The sequence below is a fragment of the Protomyctophum bolini genome (assembly GCF_963924005.1).
Source record: "Protomyctophum bolini genome assembly, chromosome: 19".
Taxonomy (NCBI): domain Eukaryota; kingdom Metazoa; phylum Chordata; class Actinopteri; order Myctophiformes; family Myctophidae; genus Protomyctophum; species Protomyctophum bolini.
The window spans coordinates 37,302,215-37,324,437 of record NC_137880.1 but is presented as its reverse complement, the minus strand read 5'-3'; the positions used below and the strand labels follow the sequence as shown (position 1 = coordinate 37,324,437).

The 22,223-nt window shown below is 44.7% G+C and overlaps 2 protein-coding genes across 2 annotated transcripts; both read right to left on the bottom strand.

Moving 5' to 3' along the window:
• Positions 1-2,052: 2,052 nt before the first annotated feature.
• LOC308334705 (exocyst complex component 4-like) lies at positions 2,053-4,992 on the bottom strand (the record flags this gene model as incomplete). Its single annotated transcript, XM_080791509.1, has 1 exon — positions 2,053-4,992. One exon carries the CDS (start codon positions 4,990-4,992, stop codon positions 2,053-2,055), a length of 2,940 nt encoding a protein of 979 aa, XP_080647635.1.
• Positions 4,993-6,493: 1,501 nt separating this feature from the next.
• zc3h14 (zinc finger CCCH-type containing 14) lies at positions 6,494-21,495 on the bottom strand. The gene is made up of 17 exons (XM_080790625.1): positions 21,350-21,495; positions 20,957-20,999; positions 20,098-20,212; positions 19,898-19,938; positions 18,794-18,971; positions 17,309-17,693; positions 16,282-16,445; positions 14,714-14,823; positions 14,285-14,449; positions 13,473-13,553; positions 12,594-12,747; positions 11,212-11,426; positions 10,441-10,582; positions 9,489-9,628; positions 8,737-8,816; positions 8,526-8,632; positions 6,494-7,970 (listed from the first exon to the last, which is right to left on the bottom strand). The coding sequence occupies exons 1-17, from the start codon at positions 21,383-21,385 to the stop codon at positions 7,967-7,969; spliced, it is 2,160 nt and encodes a 719-aa protein (XP_080646751.1). The 5' UTR covers positions 21,386-21,495; the 3' UTR covers positions 6,494-7,966.
• Between the last annotated feature and the right edge of the window lie 728 nt (positions 21,496-22,223).

The following is a 22,223-nucleotide window of genomic DNA, read 5'->3' as shown; positions in this document are numbered from 1 at the left end:
TCATGTCTAAGTCTGGTGAACACAACATACATGTTGTGGTGCCGATTATTTGTCATTTATTAAAACTCAGCGTTTCTTGTTTTCACAAGATAGATAGATGCAGATCAAGATGTTCTTGCACCAGATTAAAAAAACTAAACAAGGTACCAAAACAGCTTTGCTTGGCAGAACAGCCCTCCCACACGATGTCCTGGCCATCACATGGATTCTGAAGAGCTTGGACAAGGGCAGACCTTTCTAATACTTGGCATTTATTTAACACTGTCCAAAACGGTTGACAGAGAAAAGGGAAGGGAGAGTCATTAGCCCTATTCTTCTTCAAATAGGAGGACCCGTACATGCACAATACTTTCTCATTTCCTTGGAAATGACTGTGTGGGGGCGGGACTTACAGTAATAATAGATAGGCTGAAAAATAGGTAAATAGGGAAAAAAAATTGAGACAGAGAGAGAGAGAGAGAGAGAGAGAGAGAGAGAGAGAGAGAGAGAGAGTGTGTGTGTATGTGTGAGTGTGTGTGTGTGTGTGTGTGTGTGTGTGTGTGTGTGTGTGTGTGTGTGTGTGTGTGTGTGTGTGTGTGTGTGTGTGGGGGGGGTTAGAGCCTTTATTGATAGATTTTACAGTAGTTAGACAGGAAACGGGGAGAGAGATTGGGGGGAAGACACAGATAAGGATTCCCAGGCATTTTAACACAGTCCAAAAAAGGGAAGGGAGGACCCATACAAAATACTTTCTCATTTCCTTGGAAATGACTGTGGGACTTTTCTAACCATGCACAGAATTATCAAATTAAAAACAATTTCATGTTATCTGTGAAAACATAGCGAGAGCAAACAGCAATAGATTGTCTGAAAATGTTGGTAAATAGGAAAAAAAATTACAGAGAGAGAGTGTGTGTGTGTGTGTGTGTGTGGGGGGGGGGGGGGTTAGAGCCTTTATTGATAGATTTGACAGTAGTTAGACAGGAAACGAGGAGAGAGATTGGTGGGAAGACACGCAGCAAAGGTCGTCGGGATCGGGACTCGAACCCGCGACGCGCTGTCAGGCTGGATTACCAGCCTACAGGTGCCTGGACCGCTCGGCCGGGCCCAGGCCAAGTCTATGGACTTTTAATAATGTTTGTTTAGGGCAGTTATGATGTAATGTTTTTGTAGAGAAAAGGCCTTGTCCACACCTACAAGGACAGGTGCGTATAGGAGCCGGCAACCAAATGCCAATCATGAGAAGAAAAGGGTCCTCCTGTCTTCACTTATGGAGCAGTATAGTTTTATTCAGATGACGTTTGGGTCTAAACAACCTTCATCAGGATGATCAGGTATCTCTGAGATACAGGGGCGCATAAGTGTTGTCCAATCAGAGGAGAGAACAAAAAGAACAATATTAATAGTTTGTTTGCCTATCGGCAACCACACAAATCATAGGATTGTCGGCCCATGAGGCACCACCATGCAAGACGGGATCACATGCCCACCCGTTTGTTGCAATACTCCTTTATCTGACATACTGGTTGTAGGTGTGGTTTGGGCTGTTTCTCACTTTAGCGCCAGGCCACTGATATTGGCGTATAGAGGCAAAAACGTGACGCTAACCTCAGCCAATCAGTTGAGCCGAAATGTTATCGTAGGGACAGACAGACGCACAGAAACATACAGGAATCATGAATTAATAGATATTATATTATATTATTATTAACATAGCTTAATGTTATTAATGAACAATGTATTATGTGGCCATGTATGTTTTATCAAAGTCTTGACAGGGCATGATGTTTCTGACTTTGGCCCCCTTTACCCCTGAGGGCCGATTCATACTCCTATTTTACCGCTGTTTCGGCGCTGTAGTGCCCAAATGATTTCGGCTCGTCATAAATTTTCAGTAGCACCGAAGAGGCGACTTTAGGACGGTACCCGCCCCCCCCCCCCCCCCCCCCCCCCGAACCTCAAATGACGTCACATTGTAGGCTCTACAGCGCCGAACCGACTTTTATTCGGCTCTAAAATAGGAGTATGAATCGGCCCTTAGTTCATCTGGTGATCTCGGCATCCAGAAAGGTTTTACGTATTCCGTCTGCTGGGGGTCTTTGAAAGGAAAGACCGTGCTTTGGAGGAGAAGCTCATTCTCCGAGAGGGGAGATGGCGCAGGCTGAGCGACACGACGCACTGATCGTTCTGGTCTTCGGTGGCCCGTTTGACGGTCGCCTCCTCACGGATAACGTCCTTCAGCCGCTGCAGACGGATATTCTGGGTGCCCGGCGGGTCACCCACACCCATCTGGCTGCGCTGGAGCAGCAGCAGAGCGTTGGCGTACTCTAGCTCCGTGTAGCGAACGCCCTGATCCGCCACCAGGCTCAGCATCTCGTCCGCCGTGTTGTACAACATCTCGTAGTACCGTTTGGCAGAGTCCAGATCCGCCTCCTCTCTGGTTACGGGGATGTCGGCCAGGTTCTGTCGGAGGACGACGATGTTTCTGCACATCTTATCGATGCCGGGTTCACTGATCCTCTTGAAGTACCGGGCTCCGTTGATGAGTATACAGGAGATGAGACTTCCCAGACCTTCAAAGACGTACTGGAACTTATGCTGTTGCAGAGCTGTGCTCATGGCTTCCGCAATGGCTGAGATGTCTTGGTTGAGCTTGACCACCAGGGGGTCACAGTCCGTGCTCTGCACGTTGGCCATGATGTCGTAGTCGCCGTGCTTGGCGATCGGGATCAGGTAATGGAAACAGTGAATTCTGACCTCCAGGTGAAGCACCAGGAGGCAGGAGTCAGCGATGTCCTGGAAACCTCTCGAAATGTCACTAAGGGTTTGAAGGAACTGCTCTCGGCTGTACTCAGTCTCACTGTACGCCTGGCTGGCCTGGCTGGCCTGGCCTTGAGATACACTGTGGTTCAGGGTGGAGAACGTCTTGAGTCGCCCAGAGATCCACTCCATGCTCTCGTGGAGGTTGGCCAGAGCCGTGAGGTCACTGACATCATGCAGGATCTCATTCTGGGCTATCAACTTGTCAGCGAGGTTACATGTTAGCATCTCTGCCTCCTTGACAAGTGACACTCTGATGAAGTCCTCGTCTTTGTTCTGTCGGGTCCGTCTGGGCTGGGTCATGTTGACCCAATTCGGGAGAGACTGCAGCAAAAGCCTGAAGTCTTCATCCGTGGACCAGAAAGCACTGATGGTCAGCCTCCCACGCTGGACTATGCCCCTGTAGGCAGTGTTGCAGATGTCCTTGTACTGTTTGAGCTTGTCACAGACTATCTCCAGGAACTGGTTGGAGTATGTACTAAGGTCCTGCATCAGACCGACAAGGTCCTGGATGGACTTCTCCACTACTACAGTGCTCTGTAGCAGAGGTCTCTGAACCCCTAGAACCGTCATGGCCTCGAAGCTGGCCAGGCTAACGGCTGCGATCTCCTTGTTGATTTCAGTTCGCACCTGGTCGAGGAAGGTGTTCATGTAGTCAGTAAGGAAGGTTCTGAGCTGGTACTGCTTGGCCTGGCCCGGTCCCAAGTCACAGGACATTAACTCGATCTCCTGAATGAACCTGAGAAGAGGCTGGAAGATGACTGTGATGTTCCTGGCCCCTGGCTTACTCACAAACTTAATCTCCTCTTCGATCAGGTTGTCATCTGCTCTGCCTTGTAGCTCCTCACTCTTGCTGTGAAGTTCCCTCTTCTGTTCTCTCGAGCTGACGGCGTGAGACGATGACTCAAACCTGAAGAATTTGGCACGCTGGGTTTTCTTCTTGCCAAACAACGCAGCAAACTCATTGCCGGTACCGCGGGAGTTCTTCACATCCAGGTAGTCCATGAGCAGAACCTGAAGCACCGTCTGTATCTTGGCAGAGACGTCAGACAGCTCATATAGCTTAATGTCCTCACGGGCCCCGTCTAGACACTGCACCGCGATCCGATGCAGGTGGGCCAGCGCCACACTGTGAGCCAGAGCCACCGCCTTGAACTTGTCAAACAACAGCTCCAGCAGTTCCAGAAGCAGATCGGGTTGGTTCTCCCGCGTCGTCGTCACGGTATCTCCTCTCCGATGATCGGAATGTTCGGCTACCTGGGTGGTGGACGTCTTCAGGATCTGTTTCAGTTCGGGCTCCAGTCGCTCCACGGTGGCATTGACGGTCTCCGGGATCTTCTTCAGCTTGGCTAGAGCCTTAATAAGGATGCCCATGAACTCTGCACTGTTGTCTTCCGGATGGACCTCGTGAAGGGCTGTCTGGTTGTGGTCCCGTGTCTCCTGCTCCGTGCTGAACTGTGTGGAGTCCATGAGCTCGCAAGGGGTGGACGTTGGGTTGATGTCAAGAACAGGCATAGGAGTCGTGTCTTTCACTGCAGAGCCGGGTAAGCGAGCAGAACCCTCGGCCCTGTTCTTATGTCCCAGGTGACCCGTAGACTTGATGTAGAGGTGTTTGTGGAGTTCATCAATGAGGACCATGTGGATGTCGAGCTTCTTCCGGTGAAGTTCCAGACGCAGATCTCCCAGACCCTTCACCTGCAGTAGGGGCCCCTCCAGGGCCTCGACCGCCGACACCAGCATATCGGTAGCATTAAGGTAGTCCTTGCTGGCCATGTAGGCCTCAAGCCTCTGGGGAACATTCTTGACGCTCTCGATCTCATCCAGGAGTCGTAGAACATGCTTGTGCTCCACGCCTTCAATCCACAGCTTCTTGAGCTCATCCCTCTTGCAACGGAGCAGCGTCTTACAAGACAGAAGGTTCTCTTTTACCTGTTTGACCTTGTCGTGGGAGCTGGTGATTCGCTCAGCGATGCTCTGGTAGGTCTCGATGGCGGTGGTCAGCTCGGCATAATGCAGTACGATCTTCTCGTTCAGATCCCTGTCGCTCTTCTCGAACGCTTCTTCCAGACGGCCCTTCTCCGTCTCCCTGACCTGCAGGTCATCGATGCTGGACAGAGTCCTTATGACAGAGATGAGAAGACCAGATGGAGGTTGGCTCTCTGCAGCCCTGTATCTGCCTCTATCAGGTGGCATGTTCACAGCTGATGCATCAAAACAAGAGATAAAAGGACTTATTGGGCTTTTTATATATGTAAGAAATTACGTAAGGTGAAACTAGTAAATGGCGGCATACGCGCAGATCAACTTTGCGAACATAAGTTAACAAAAACGTTTGGGTTAACACAAATGTAAGCCTTGGAGAGAGCGCTGACTTAAATTCTATATTAGTCAATGTGGGTTGGATCAGGCTGAAACCGTACCCAAATATGGATAGATATGTTAAATTATGGAATATGGATGACGTCAGTCATCTATAACCTGGCGTAGAGTAGATGTGAGCTAGACTGAGCACACCTTTCTTTGTTTTTGACTGATTGAATAATTTATTAGACATAAATGTAAAAAGAAAAACAGCAACAGAGCCTACAGTCAAACACCTGTCTTATTCCAAAAGGGAATAAGACAAGTGGTTTTATGATTCATAGACATGACATGAAGAATAACAACAAAATTCAATATCATCAATAACAAAATAATAATGAAAAAAGTCTATATCATTACAGGAACAAATAGAACACTGCGATCACCTGCTTAATGGGGAAGGATCATTTCCTCTCCTGCTGAAAGGTGGATTTTCAGGCCTGTTTTAAAAGATGTAAAGTGATCTGAATTATTTGAGGGAGGGGGCCTAGTTAATTCTTGTCCTAATAACCACCCAGTGACCACTTCAGTTTCCTTCAAATTATCCATTATATCAGAAGGGAGTTCCAACCGCGCCTCTAGCCTATATGGCAGGCCAGTCTGGTGCATCTCAGAGACCTCTAGCCAATGGCAGGCCAGTCTGGTGCGTCTCAGAGGCAGGACAGGTTACAGGAGTTTCACAACTACACACACAACAGAGAGAGTTGGCTAAAAACGACTAGTTCCCAAATCTTTTCAGCTGAGAACCTAAAGATAGCCTACATTTGGTGTAGCCCCAGGACCCAAAATCCATTGTTTTGATAAATGCTTCACATTCTGATAGTAATCTTTGCAATACGTCTAGTCTATAGTCTATAACAATGATTACTATAGTCAGAATGAGCATTGAAATTGGCAACAGACCTGAAAATATATTTAAACAGCTGGAGAGACAACACTATAGTAGTCAAGTTACTGAAAAAAACACTCTATAGTGTTTGATCAGCAACACGGTCTCCATGCCTCTCCAGCCGTTTAATAAACACAATCAGACCAGTCTGAAGTGAGTGGTGCTGTACTGTACTGTACAAGCCCTCCTCTCTGGCCTGTGTTAGGCTGTGCAACAGTGACACTTGGTGGTGAACACATAGCTGTCTATAGGAGTGGTTGCACCAATCAAAAATAAAAATAAATCAGGTGACTTGCCCAGAGTACCCATTAGCTTCAGTTTCAGTGACCCAGTCTTCCAATTCCACATCTCATTTGTCGTTTATCGTGTGTGTTTCTATCTCCTGATTGGATAAAATTGGTACCCCGAGCTGAGAATGTTCTGTCCACAAAACAATCCACAAAATCACACTGGAAAAGTAATTTAATAAAAAATGAACTGTTTATACAGACATTTTTAAACACACTGCCATATCATTTTTTTAAGATTTACAGATAAACCACTCAATTTAAAAAGCAGTCCGTCCCTCCCAGCCCCCCCACAAAAAAACATACACACTCACAAAAACAATAACACAAAATAAAATCTTGAGTCTGTGTATGCAATTTCCATGCAAAAGCTTGGATTCCTTAAAGAAAGACTGTCAGAAGAATATGAGAACTGACCCATGCGTCAAAACGTTTCAGAGACAATAGGTGGTATTGGCAATGAAGAAGACAACGTAAAGTGAAATAAAGCCAACCCAAGTTTATAAGGACAAGCCGCAGGACTCTTAAAAACCAGGTGAAACTGGTATTGAGAGTTGAGAGAAGGTATAGTGAAACATATAAATGTTGGGAGGAATTCGATTGCAGTACTTTTAACTGCATTCCACACCTGGGGGTGGCAGTGGCTCAAGAGGTAGAGGAGCTTCTTGAAACCCCCTAAGAGGGCACTTTTGGCCCAAAATAGCAGATATACAAGCTCACAACGCATCGCGCTGCGATGCGTTGAGAGCTTGTACATCAGCTATGGGCAGGGGCTGAAGCTTAGAGTATATATGAATAGAGATGGCACCCGAGTTCTCCTCCCATCCACTTGCATTAAGTTGCTCTAAAGCGCATAGCGTAGGAACAGAGTGCATTCTGGGGTGGATTGGGCCCCCTAACACATGAACGCGCTGCCGTTGACTATCATTGCACGCGTTCACGTGCGTTCACGTTGGAAACGGCGTTCAGGTGTTCTCATGAACGTGCACAATGATAGTCAACGGACCAGCGAGTTCATGTGTTTGGGCCACTATGTCCATTTGGCCTCAGGGTTTCCTCCGGGTGACGTCTCTATTCATATATACTCATGTTGTTGGTGCCTTGTATGGTATCCTTTCCTACCACATCGTTGTGTGAATGAATGGGTGAAATACTCTGTAAAGCACTTTGCAATCTTAAAAGCCTAGAGAGGGCGTTATATTTATAAATGAGTTCAGTTACCATTTCTGTCGACTACAGCCGGAGCGATTATATACCAATGAGTCCAGAAGCGTTGGTCAGCTGATCCAGTGTCTGTACCATATTTAATCTCATGTCTGTCTCGCTAAAAAGTGTAAGATTTGACTGACAGGTGGATGTCATCAAATTAGTGTCGGTTGGTGCTTATTTAAGCACACATCACATTTTGATTTACAGGAACAAATCATTTGATTTGGATACGTATATAAACGCGCAAAGAGAAAAAAAAAGGGGGGGGGCGGTTCTCTTTTAATTAATTCTTTAAATACTTCCAACAAATGCAAATAAAATACTGTACATCAACAGATACAGTAGGGAGAAAAAAAAACTTCCATGACTTCACATGTTCATTGTTGGTTGTTTGAATTTTCTTGAAGATGGTCTTCCACAGTTAACTAGAGAGACAGACAAGGAGACATTACTAAATACAATAAATCAGTTTATATTATGTTATATAATGACATTTAGTTGTGATGGTCAAATATCGATTAACGAATCTACGAAATAATCTCCTAAATCATGCCAGTTTTCAGAAAAAACCCATGTTTCTATATCAGTGGTGCTCAATATTTCATGTCAAGGACCCCCAAAAATATATGAAATTGGCCGCCGACCCCCCCCCATCTGAAAATATGTTGTTCCAGGGACCCCCAAGAAGCAAAGATTTGAGTTAAAAAAAACTGTTCACTGTGAAAGAAATATATATTCAAAGATTTGCACTACATTTTCACGATTTTTCAAAAATAGCAGACCAACGAGTTCGTGTGAGCTTGTAGATCTGCTATTTTTCAATAGCTAAAGTATAACATAATGCTTAATTAATACACCAAAAGGGGTTCCCGCCAGAATGGGTTAATGCTGCATGACATTCAGTCGTGATGGTGAAATATCGATTAAATTAAAGTATGAGATTTTTCTGAAACAAATTAAATGTTTAATAATAAACTTGCCTGCTCTGGGCTTTGGTCCACTTCAGGGCATGTCTCGGTGGCACCACTGTGGTGGGATGGTAAAAAGTACAGCCGGACCGTTTGCACTGAGCAGCAAAACGACACGCCTGTGGAGAAGGTATAAAACAGACGCATCACATCAGTCCTTGTACTTACCTACAAATTATCTGTCAAATCAAAGCTCAATGATTATAATAATGTTTTTTTTTACCTTAGGATGATAGAATGGACAGTCCATCTTTTTGCATTCTGGGAAGAACCGACATACAGAACCACTCTGTGGAGCAGGCACTGCAGTGGAGAGAACGGGCAAATTAGTTCATATTTGAAAAGGGTAGCTACCCTCACAAAAACATGCAGTAATCCTGGTCTCTAAACTGCCTCCCCCTGCGCCTGATGGAGGGGACGGAATAACGGGTTCCTTCCACGCGCTATACGTCCAACCAGGGAAACTCCCCCCTGTCAGGTTGTAAAGGAGCAACTTGGACACTCAGGCATGAAGGAAGCATGAGTTTAAGTCCGTTGCTCTCCCCTTGTCCCCCATATATGGGGACTAGGTTGGTGGAGGGTGTGTAGAGCCAAGGATCACATTAGATAATTGACACAGGGGCGAAAAGTGGCTTAAACTTTTAATTTAAAAAAACATATTTGAAAAGACAGGTAACCAACAGGACTTCCCACGTAAAAAAAAAGGTACTACTGTATGTACACAGTAGAGTTGCTGTCGGGGAGAAACCAACTACCGGTAACTATTTTGTTCATAAATCAATGCTATTGATGCATTTATATCTGTGTGTTGGTTAAAAAAGCGCTTCGGACAAAACCTCTTTAACTCCAGAGGTGGGGTGGAGTTGGCTGCTTTAGCGGACAGTTTGAGGGGCCTCAAACTGTCCGCTAAAGCAGCCAACTCCACCACCTCTCTCATGCAAATAATTGATCTATAATCTATAAAGTCAAACAAACCTGATCTGGGGGGAGGGGCCATGGGGGCTCTGCGGCTGGCGTGAGTGAAGGGACAGTCTGGCTTGGCACATCTGGCATCATATTTACAGTTTGGATGAACGAAGAGGCATTTGTCCCCGAATTTGCAGTTCGGAAAAGTCCTAGAACAAAAAAGGGAAATACATGTAAATCATCAATCATAATCATATCAAGTTATTACATAAGGAAATTCACAGCACACTTATTAGTACCTTTTTTTGTCCTTTTCAGCATCAGGAATTATGCATCCGATGTGCCCTCATTTTTAACCACTTTTAACCTGATGTACCTATTTTGTAGCCTGGTGAAACCACTCCCCCTGCTGGACAATATTTGCATTGTGCCAGAATGTCTCTCTGCCTGGTCTCTATTTCATTTCGGGTATATGATCCGCTCGGGAGTGGATGATAAGTCATGTTGTAGTATCGTTTTGTAGTTATCAGGCAGGAAAAATCAAACTGAACTTTCTTTAAACCGGAAGAATAACAATAAAAGCTCTCGTAGCCTGTGGCTTTTATTGAGAAAAATCGGTTTGAGGGAAAAGATTGCTGACTACAAAACAATACTACAACATGACGCAGCGATATCATCCACACCCGACCGGTTCATGAATCCAAAATGGAATGGTGCACAGGCTACTTAACTCCACAGTTAAATAGTATCATAAAATGTTAGTGTTTTTTTTTAAATGTCCAATGTATTTGTATTTAGTTAATAAAGTTAACGTAACTATAATTTGAAAAGGCATTTAATAATTTTTTTTTTAAAAAATCCGGATTTCAATTCAAATATAGCAAAAAATGGCTGATCTACAAGCTCAAAACGCGTTGCAGCGCGACCTGTATGCAATGTGGCCCTCTGGAGTGAGTGTGGAAATATAATGGCCCTCTCTATCGTCAAAGTTGCCCACCTCTGATGTAAACCAAGAACTCACTTGCACTGTGTTGTTGGGTGATGGTACACACACTCGTCTCCACTCTTACACACGGGCCAGAACTTGCAGCGTTCCAGAACCTTCTGTCTCTTGTTGAACGGCACCGCGTCATCTTCGCCTTGCTCCGTTTCCATGCCATCTTCTATAAAAGGCATAAAAGCATAACAATGACAACCAAAGCAGAGCACAATAGTAGCAGGGTCCACGTATTCACCAGTGTTGTTTTTGTCGACTGAAACTGAGACGGAAAATGTTCTTCGACTACCTTTTTTCACTGACGAAAACTAAATGGAAACTAAATTAAAACTGAGCTATTATGACTAAGACTAAATGTATTGACAATTTCGTCAACAGATAAAAACTAGACTAAAATATTAGGAAGGGACTAGTGGACAAGAGATCCAGTATAAGTCATTTAATCATTTTACGCTTGGTTGCATGCTGAAAATAACCGATCTACAAGCAGCTTGTAGTGTAAAATGAGTCATTACTACGACATCAAGGCCCGCCAAAATACATGTTAGTCGACTAAATCAACTGTAGATTTAGTCAACTAAAATCGACGTGTTAGTCAACTAAAACTAAACTAACACAGGTGACTAAAATGTGACTAAAACGCAATGAAAACTATTCAAGAGACTAATGACTAAAACTAAAATAGAAATTTGCTGCCAAAAACAACTCTGGTATTCACTCATAAAAGTGCATTGCAAGTGGAAAGTGGATGTGTTTTGGAGACACCTGAACTGACTACATCAAACCATGACGTACCGTCAGAGGAGTGGACGCTGCCCTGCAGCCTGTGGAGGACGCTGACTTTGGACTCTCTGCTGAGGTGGACGGTGGCGTCCGTGACCTTGGAGTGCGGCCGGTGGTCGTCCACCTCCATGTCGCAGTCCGCCAGCGTCCCCAGGGGACTGGGCACCCCGTCCAGGGTCACGATGAACTTGGGACTGGCAGAGTCTGCCGTGTCTCCCCTCTCCTTACTAAGGGGAGACAAAGACACAGTGGTAGGGTTATTATAATAAAATCAACGTCAAGAAAAAAAAGGAACATTTTAAATAAGTGTTAACCCATTTTGGGTGGGAACCCCTTTTGGCATTTATAGCATTATGTTATACTTTGGCTATTGAAAAATAGCAGACCTACGAGCTTGTAGGTCTGCTATTTTTTTAAAGTCTTGAAAATGTGGTGCAAATCTTTCAATATATATTCTTTCAGAGCAAATGTTTTAAGTCAAATCTTTGCTTCTGGGGGGCGTCCTTGGCACATCATATTTTCAGATGAAAACCCCCAGAGAACTCAGGTCTAAATGGGTTAAGTGATGTCACTGCTGGAGTTTATCCTTGTGCAAACTAACCAAAACAACAGAGTAGAGCATTTTTGAAAAGTCTTGAAAATGTGGTGCAAATCTTTGAATATATATTCTTTCAGAGCAAATGTTTTAAGTCAAATCTTTGCTTCTGGGGGGGGGGGGGGGGGGTCCCTGGAACATCATATTTTCAGATGGGGGTCGGCGGCCATTTACATATATCTTTGAGGGTATTTGAAATTAAAATCCCTTGAGAACCACTGACACAGAATCATAGGGTTTTTCAGAAAACTTTCCGGATTTAGAAGGCATTTGTAGAATCGTCCTCCTCAAGTCTAAATGGGTTAAGTGACGTCACTGCTGGAGTTTATCCTTGTGCAAACTAACCAAAACAACAGAGCAGATAAGAGTTAGCAGCCTTTGATGGTTCAACCAGAGCGAGGCCTGCCAGCAGCACTGATGATGCCCTCAGCCCACAGGCGGGGAAATCCCCACCTTAGGGCAGTTCCTCGTCTTTCAATGTATGTGATAAACTAATTATAACAGCCAAGTGTTACCCTTCTGATTAGCCCTGCTCCAGAGCCTTGCTGCTCTTGCATTAACACATTTTGGACTGAGGTCGATAAAAAAAAAGAAAAAAAGGCTTCTAAATTCTAATTATTTTTCTGAAAAAAAAAACATGTTTCTATGTCAGTGGTGCTCAACCCTTTTCATGTCAAGGACCCCCAGAATTATCACTATTGGGCCACGGTGCTTTGCAGGGAACCTCAGAAAGGTTTTGTCTATGGGATAAACCCAAGAAAACAAAGAAAGCCCGGTGGCGGGTCCACGTGTGACGTACCTGGATTGGACCATGCGTGGTACAGCGGGCTGGACCGCCTCTTTGACCTGAAGCTGCTGCTGTCGTCTGAGCGGAGCTTCTCCCAGCTGTGGTTGGCTCATGATGAAGGAGCGAGTATCGAAGGCCGACGCATCGCTCCTCTCGGCGACTACACCTAGAATCACCAAAACATCAGATATATATAACTTGTACGAATATTCGGTGCATCACTAACATCAAATATATAATAGTGATGCACCGAATATTCGGCTGCAAAAAATATTCGGCAGAAAATGGCTAAAAATGCATTTTCGGCCTATTTGGTTTCAGTCCGAATAGGCAGAAAATATATCACCGAATAGTGTATGCAATTAATGCATTCAAAATTGCTGAATAAATGTTTTATGAACCCAATAGTGATTATTTTTTTAAGTTAAGTTTTGCCATAAATCAGGTAGCTTTAAGGTACGGCCATGACAGCAATGGTAGGAAAAAATGATATATATAATATTAATCATATTCTGTATTCGGCCAACTGTTTCCTATATTCGGTTTCGGCCAAGAATTTCCCTTTCGGTGCATCCCTAATATATATGTTCACACACGCTGTCCAAGGTTATCCAACAACTGTTTTGTCACAAAAATGGAGATTGACTTTTTATGTATTTTTTCCCCAACAGTACATGTCTCCACTTTCTACACCGCAACACTTTTTCCAAAAATAAAAAATAAATAAACACTAATGTCTTAGGGGGTGTACTTGTACTTCATGTCCAGGGGGTGTACTTGTATAGCTACATGGTATGGTTACTAGGAACATGATGTAAAAGCTCCTCTTCAAATTAAAATAAATAAGAAATGTACTTTCTGGAATAAATGCTAACTAAAACAGGGGCGTACCGTAGTCACACTGCTCTTTGCGGACACTGTTCTCCTGGATCTCCAGCTGAAGGCGTGACGCCAGAGATTTGGCTGCAGGGGCTGGAGGAAATGAAGGTCAAAGGTCAGGATATACTGTATTATTTTAAAAGGTCTCCCGATCCCAGATAGTTCTGAACATTACTTGTACAGTTGCTGTTTAAAGAAGAAGCATGTGCACCGGTTGTGTACATGTTTGGACACATTGACTAATGTCAAAATCAGCCTTCATGATTTTGGGTGATAATAAATTACCTCGCAGGCAGATGAACAGTTAGTGAAATATCACTTGTACAACAATAACCCATGATTTGGCTGGCCAGTTGAAACACTAAATCAATTTGATTCCTTGCATGTTTACTGCACTTTGGCCTTGCTTATTGTGTCTATGGGGCATGTCCTTTTTTAAATAACCATAACATGCTCAATTTTCAACCGATTTTCAACCGGTTTGGTTTGTTATAAACGTCAGAGACGTCCACATGCTTATTATACATGACGTTCATAAAAATAAAAACATTGAGCCGATACGCGTCCTGAAATCATAGCCACGTCGATAACGTTTGTAATAAACCAACCCGTTTGTAAATCCGTCAATATTTGAGCGAGTTATGAGTGTTTTAGTTTGAGCTGCCATAGAACATACTGAACTGTAGTACCTCAGCAAGATGGCCACCGGGTGAACTACGTCAAGAGACTTCGCCTTGAGCCATCTAGCCTTTATTTAAGTCTATGGGAGGCGCTACCAATTTGTAAACATTTGCATATATATATATATATATATATATACCAACCAAGCACTCTGGCAGCCAGCGGTCGCTCTGTGGGCGTATAGGACTGGACCCTGGCAGGGGCCAAGCTCTGGAGATGCTCCTGGACCAGCTGGATCGCTGCGGTCATCTCCTCGTTGCTGGCCAGGCGAGTACGGGGCGCTACAGGGACCGTCTGCCTCTGTGGCACTGCAGAGGACAAGAAAACAACATGATAACTGAACTGGTCTGCCTCTGGGGCACTGCAGGAGACAAGAAAACAACATGATAACTGAACTGGCACCGTCTGCCTCTGGGGCACTGCAGAGGACAAGAAAACAACATCATAACTGAACTGGTCTGCCTCTGGGGCATTGCAGAGGACAAGAAAACAACAGAATAACTGAACTGTAGTTGTATAATCTACAGTCTGCCTCTGGGGCACTGCAGGAAACAAGAAAACAGGAGACCTACTGGTTGGGTAGTCTCTAGGCGCTGTAGTCTTAGTGATGGAATCCTGGGCTTCGGAGATGGCTTTCAGGATGAGATTCCTGTTGGCTTGTTTGGCTGGTGGGAGGGAAGGTCTGAAAGGACACGAGCAGAGGAACGGCACAGTGTGAAACTACAGTTCACTGGATCTCTGAAAAATAGCATTCAGATGAACATTATTATAAGACTAATGGACCAGTGGACTAATGAACCACTAATGAACCACAGAGTCAGCTCTGAATCAATACAGACTATATTGTTGCTGGTGACCTCTTCCCCTCGACTTAAATAAAGTAACGGTCCCTACACACCAGGCGTGATTTTCAGGATTTTTAGCAGCGTTTCTCCATCGGTTTTTCCGGAAAACGTGCCCAGTGGGCAACCACCTTAACATTTGCATATGTGATACCCTAAGAAGGCCTAAGTCTGTCCTGGCGAACAAGATACTGGCAGAGGTCAGAGGTCAGAGGGGAAAATGCAAGGCCCCGGCCTTCTCTACTTAGAATAGCACCACACAGAAGACACATTGGATTACTCCAGAAAGAATATGCAAGGATTTATTAAAAAATACAATACATCTAAAACATGAATTTGGATTTAATTGCAAAAACAACTGTACACACCGTTCAGTCGTTTAGCGCTTTCTGAGCAGCTCAAATTGTGCATTTATGGTGTTTTAAGCATTATGTCATGCTTTAGCCATTGCAAAATAGCAAATCTACAAGCTCGTAGCGCGGCACCGAGTGCCACGCTATGAGCTTGTAGATTTGCTATTTTTGAAAGATTGTTAAAATGTGCCGTCATGGCACGGCAGCCGGCAGCCAGAACCAGCGAAGGTAACGGCAGACAGCATTGGTTCAATGTTAAAATATTTTATCTTTTCACCGTTCCGCATCGTCCAGCAGGTGGTGCCGTTTTGCCTCAGTGATCCCATGTGAGGTTTAGCAAGTCACGGAAATCTTTCAAACTTTCTGCTATATACATTTAAGCATCATGTTATACTTTAGCTATTGAAAAATAGTAGGTCTGCTATTTTTGAAAAAACGTGAAAATGTGGCACAAATCTTTGAATATATATTCTTTCAGAGCCAACGTTTTTAACTCAAATCTTTGCTTCTGAGGGGTTCCTGGAACAACATATTTTCAGATGGGGGTCGGCGGCCAATTACATATATTTTTGGGGGTCCTCGACATGAAATAGTTTGAGAACGACTGATATAGAAACATACGTTTTTTCAGAAAACTGTTGCAGATTAGACACCAATGGACCGACATGCAGAAACAACAGTCGGACATGCGCTGCTCCCGTTTGAGGTACGTTGTCAGTCTAATCACAGTCGGACCAATAGTATGTCTAAACTAAAACTATATATTTAATCACACTTGTGTGAAGTGAGGGGCGCTCTTATCATACATCATCACATTCCGTGCTCTAGTCAAGTCAAGTCAAAATCCTCACATTCCATGGTACAAACGCACAAAGCTGTGAATAGGAGGGGCTATAGCGACCCTCAAAAACGAAATCAAAAATTTGTTGCGCTGCTACCACTTACTTGCGCTCTGGTTTGGAGGGTAAGGACACTCGGCTGGACATGCTTCGTCCGCCGTAGCCTTCGTCCTCCTCCTCCTCCAGATCTTCACTGTCCTCGTCTTCCACCCGGTTCACCCGCACCACGGAGCTGGCCACCGGGGCTTTGCGCTTCCGCGACCCGTCGTCCTGTAGAGAGAGGGAAGGACACGAGTGTTGTGGACGTTGTAAAGAGCATCTGGCATTGGTCCTCATCTCTCACCACTCACTGCACTGACCGTATCATTGGTCCTCATCTCTCACCACTCACTGCACTGACTGTATCATTGGTCCCACTCACTGCACTGACCGTATCATTGGTCCTCATCTTTCACCACTCACTGCACTGACCGTATCATTGGTCCTCATCTTTCACCACTCACTGCACTGACCGTATCATTGGTCCTCATCTTTCACCACTCACTGCACTGACCGTATCATTGGTCCTCATCTTTCACCACTCACTGCACTGACCGTATCATTGGTCCTCATCTTTCACCACTCACTGCACTGACCGTATCATTGGTCCTCATCTCTCACCACTCACTGCACTGACCGTATCATTGGTCCTCATCTCACCACTCACTGCACGGACCGTATCATTGTATATATTTTTTATTTTGTATTGAGTGGTGTAAGAGTGACATCTGTCGGCAGTAGTGGTCACGCGCAAGATAGGCTCATATGCGCATGCGAGGACTGGCTGCTGGTCAGGAGGAGGACGATGGACATTGTTGTTGATGGGTGTTGTGGAGCTGTCGATTACCTAGCCGAAACTAGCCACTAGCTGAAACTGACTGAAAATAATGTGTTGAGTTTAATAAATGTGTTTAAAATATGCTCGAGTAAGTCACTGTCTCACCCGTCGATAACCCCTTTGCGGAAGGAGTTGCTAAATTTGAGGAGTAATTTAGTAAAACCGTACAGTATCCGAGGGCAGGTAATACCGGTAGATGAAATGAAAACTCAATATGTTCTTAAGTCAATCATTTTGCTCTATTAAACCCCCATACCTTACTGGACCCGTTCCGGGCGGGCCTAGAGCTCCTGCTGTCTCCCAGGTGTCCGTGGTGCTGCCTGGTGTTGTTGTGTGACGATGAGGACCCCTCCATGGAGGACCTGTTGTAGCCGTCCGCGGACCTGCCTGACGACGACGAGGCCATCCTGCTCTGGGAGGGCCTGTAGATCTGGGCCGTGGGCCGGGCGGACGCGTTGCGCACGCGTTGGCCCGCCACGCTGGGGGCGGCGCTCACCTCCACGGCGTCCTCGGCGCCGATGAGGTCGTCGTCCAGGTCCGGCTTGATGTCCAGGACCGCCTCGGAGGAGGAGGGCAGCGGCTCCACCAGGGGCCTGACCGCCGAGGTGAGACGGGACGAGGTCTTCTCCGTCGAGACTCTTCTGCAACGAAACGATAATAATAATAATTAATTGCATTTTTATAGTGCTTTTCCAAGGGGGTGCGCACGCTTTTCTGACACACCGAAGATCCGAAGCGGGGGGACATGCGATGCGATGCGAAAAAGCGATGGTCCGACATGCGCTGCTCCCGTGCTTGCGGTTAGGGTTAGGTTAGGATTGAGGTTTCGGATCAATAGTATGTCGGAACTAAAGCCTGCACCCTTTCCAAGTGCTCAAAGCGCTTTACAATGGTTCATTCATTCATACATTGGGAGGTGAAGCGGCGAACAGTCGATGCCAGCGTCCTCACTTCCCCACATTCACACACCGACGGTGGCGAGCTCACACCGACTCATTGGAGGCAATGTAGGGTTCAGTGTCTTGCCCAAGGACACTTCGACATGCAGACAGGAGCCGGGATTCGAACCACCGACCCACAGATCATTGGACGACCTGCTCTACCTCTTGAGCCACAGCCGCCCATGACAATGGTTATGTATGCGGTTTTTATGGCTTGGCTCCTAGGGGATGGTCGAGCCATCTACGTATAATCATGTCTGTCCATCTCTGTCTGTGTGTGTATGTAACAGAGTTTAGTGGGTTCCACTTGCTCCATCAGTAATGACATTTCTTATTGGTTTAGTGGGCGGCACCTCATTGAATAACACGGGTGTCCACGTTTAGAGTGGTGTCAGTCTAACATGAGACATGCCCATGGTAAGATGTGTTCCTCAGCACACTATATTTTCAACAAGAGTCTGTATGTTTACTGTGATACTGTGATGAATACTAGTTGTTCTAAACATGCTAAATGTACCAACATGAAGTGGTGATGTTTTGTACATGTTTTCAATTCATTATTTTGACATACTAAACTGTAAACTCTTTATAAAAACATGCTCTTGGTCACCGTTATAGACGTGCTGAGGATTGGGTGTGTTACACAGACAGAACCTGAGATACGTCTGTGTATTTACCAGATTAAACTGTCAACAAAGAGAGAAGTCGTCCGGAACTTCATTATTCCACAACACAACGCAGATCACACGTTACATGTACACACAGACAAAAAAAAAGACGTTCACTGTAGTAACAATCACCTGTGTTCATGGGCTGAGCTGGACACGCGAGTCTCCGTCTTATCGAAGAAGCGTGAGCTGGACACCGCCAGAGCCCTGGACTCGTCTTTCCTCTTGTCGTCGCTCACAGAGGCCAGGCTTTTCCCAGACGAGGAGGTGCCACTGTCCGACGGAAGCTGAGGTTTCACGGACGCAGGCTCTGGAATCACACGACAGCATAGATAGATAAGCAGTCAGTGGTAGAAAAGGGAACTTGAGAAAAGATTACCTTCCCTTGTGGGCAGCGGTGGCCGAACGGTTTGCGGAGCGGTCTTGATTTCGGAAGGTAGCTAGTTCGTATCCCCGGACCGGCACGTTAAAATTACCACCGCTGAAGTGCCCTTGGACAAGGCATTGAACCCCCTACCATGAAATGTTCTATGAGCAGGGCCTGGCTGTAAACAAGTTCTTGAGCTTAGTCCAGTTACCCTGGGTAAACATAGTACCTTAAACTACCTTTCCTTTCCCTGGCAAAAAAAGGTTCACTTTCTAAGGCTGACAGGCAGCACAATTCAGGAGCAACAGCAAAAGAAATTGATTGATTGATTGAAATATGTATTAACAGTTTGCAGAATTACAGTACATTTCAAGCACAAGTCAATACAAAGACTGTTAACTGCGAGTAGACGACCCAATAAAGCAGGGGCGCTCGCACTTCTTTTACTTGAGAGCTACTTTCAAAATGACCAGCTCAATATTAGCCCATTTCTGAAAATGCACCTGAAGGGGTGCTGACGTTTCATACATAAGACAAACACACTCTCACACACTGTTTTATATAACTTTGTAATGCTACTGACTTTTGTGCGCAACACTCTTTGAAAACAAAGTCCCTGACAGGCCCTATTTGATGTCATTCAATGCCTTACTTCAAATGGCAGATGCCTTTTCTTTCTTTTTTCAAATTGTTTTTTTTGTGCCATATGTACTTTCACAGCCTTTGTGATCTACTGGTAGATCACAGTCTACCTTTTTGGGCACCCCTGCAATAAAGCATTACACTAGTTTACAAGAGGGTCCACCTTGTTCAAATTCATCAAAACATTTAGAGACGTGTACAAATATACACTTCTATATTTTACTTACCGACTGCTACAGATCTTAATTTCTCCAGGACACCCTGTAACCTAAGAGGTAAACAAACAAAAAAAGGTTATGGTGACCATTTAATAATAAAACACACATGTCATGCGACTCATGCGTGCACTGTGATCCGGTGAGAATAGCAGCATATATAATCTGATTTCCACGAATATTCCACAAAAAAAAGATGTGATTTTTTTTACCAGACGGTGAATTTGATGGTGTTGTTTCCAAGGAACAGGGACAGGTCATCGGCCATCTGCTGAGAGGTCTTCTTATTGGCCACCATCACCATGATATAGTCGGGCAACTCTTCGTCTGAAAGGACACATCATTGATCAATGCACAAAGACATGGACCGCTAGTTAACCCATTTTGGGAGGGAACCCCTTTTGGTGTTAGCATCATGTTATGCTTTAGCTATTGAAAAATAGCAGATCTACAAGCTCATAGCGCGCCTGCTAATTTTTTTAAATCGAAGAACGACTGACATAGAAACATAGCTTTTTCAGAAAACTGTCAGGATGTAGAAGACATTATTAGAATCTGATCTCAGGTCAAAATGGGTTAAAATCATCACAGAAGATTTGTAAATACGTATCTAGATAGTGGTTTAAAGCAAGGACCCCCAGGGGTCCTTGAGGGAGTTCCAGGGGGTCCCCCAGCTAAATGATAGTTTGGAACCAAATGGACCATCATAGGTCTGTAACTCACGTACAACAGTACAAATGGAACCAAATGGACCCGTTCCATTTGTACACTCTCAAAAGGTAAATTAACATTTATTTTACAATATAAATTGGGGGTCCCAGAGATAGAAATGCCATTCAATGGGGGGGTGTAGAGTCGACTAATATGCATGTCAAACTGAGGGTCCTTGAAATTAAACAGGTTGAGAATCACTGCTACTAGAGCCTAAACATCTTCTCTTATGGGGGGTCTCTGGCAAATATTTTTCAAATGGGGGTCCGCGGGGCTAATTGGGGTCAATTTGGGGGTCCTTGACATGAAAAAAGGCTACTGGTTTAAAGGGCACCACTGACTTCCATTTGCTTTACTTACCCACATAAGCACCAAGTTCTTGGAGTTTACCCTTGATGGCAGCCTATAAAATACCAAAACAAGATGTTAGTTAACCCGTGCTCTGCTGAAATGCAGAACCAACAGCTAGTAAAGAGCTATAATAAAAAGCTTGATTTACAATAACGGCACCGACAACGTAAGAAACCACAAAGAAATACAAGGTACATTTAAAACAAGGTCTGTCAGTGAAAGGCAGGCCAAAGCTTGCCTATCAAACAACAACCCCATATATAGTTTCTTGGCCTTGTAAACCAAAGACGAGCCACCACAGCTATCTTATAATGCTAAGCTAACGGCTATCCTAACGCTCGGGGGTGGTGGGGGTGGGTTCGTTTCAGAGCTAAAATGAGTTAAATCCGTCCCCCTGCTCACCCTTATCTTCTTGCTGATCTCCGTGCCGATCTCCATAGCTGATGTCTGAGGGGAAATAAATTATGATAGCAGACGCGGAAAGAAAGGTTAAACCTTTAGCTGGTTTTGTTGTGTCTTTCTGCCTGCAGAGGAATCGCAGTGACAACATCAACCAAAACCAAAATGCTAAAACACTCACGTTACACACTGGTGGGTATGGTGGGGGGTTAGCTCAGTGGATGAGTGGGTATCGCCACCTGCCGTCTAAAGTGGGAACTGAACTCTTTAAAAGCTGAATTCCAATTCGATTCAATTCAATGGAGCTTTATTGAGTTTGCATGAGAAAACAAACGTGTACAACATTGCCAAAGCAAGTGTCACAAAATAATGCAATACAATGAATAAACAGTTGAAAATGGGGAAAGTATAGCTACAGTTGGAGGGGGTACAGCATCTTGTAAACAGTCACATTGCATCGTTATATACATGTTATAACAGGGTATAACAGGGTATATATATAGCAGCTTGTAGAAACTTTGGGACAAATGGCAGCATTTCCTTTCTCAGGACTATTTAAATACTAGTATTCAGGAAAAACTGAATACTAAAAAAAGATCAGTGTTGTTTAAAGCAGTGTCAACAACATCTAGGGGGCAATTAATGCCCTGAAAGAAGTAATTGACTTTAAATACCACTTTACTCAACTGTTGAAGTCAGGGACAAATTAGCCATTGGGCCGCGGCCCAGGGGCCCTTGAAGGCAGTGTAAGTTAATGGGAGTCACTCCCACCCCGTCCCTGACCACCAGGAGTTATAGGTATATATATATTTCTGAATAGAGCCACCTAACCTAACAATAATAGCACAGTTCAAGCTAGCTCCTTCCTGAACCTAAG

Excerpts from the sequence above, each read along its gene's own strand:
- zc3h14 (XM_080790625.1), bottom strand. The coding sequence starts at position 21,385 with ATGGAGATCGGCACGGAGATCAGCAAGAAGATAAGG. Across the intron at positions 21,000-21,349 it reads AGATCAGCAAGAAGATAAGG|GCTGCCATCAAGGGTAAACT; the intron begins GTGAGCAGGGGG and ends GGTATTTTATAG. Across the intron at positions 8,817-9,488 it reads GGCCCCTCCCCCCAGATCAG|TGCCTGCTCCACAGAGTGGT; the intron begins GTTTGTTTGACT and ends TCTCCACTGCAG.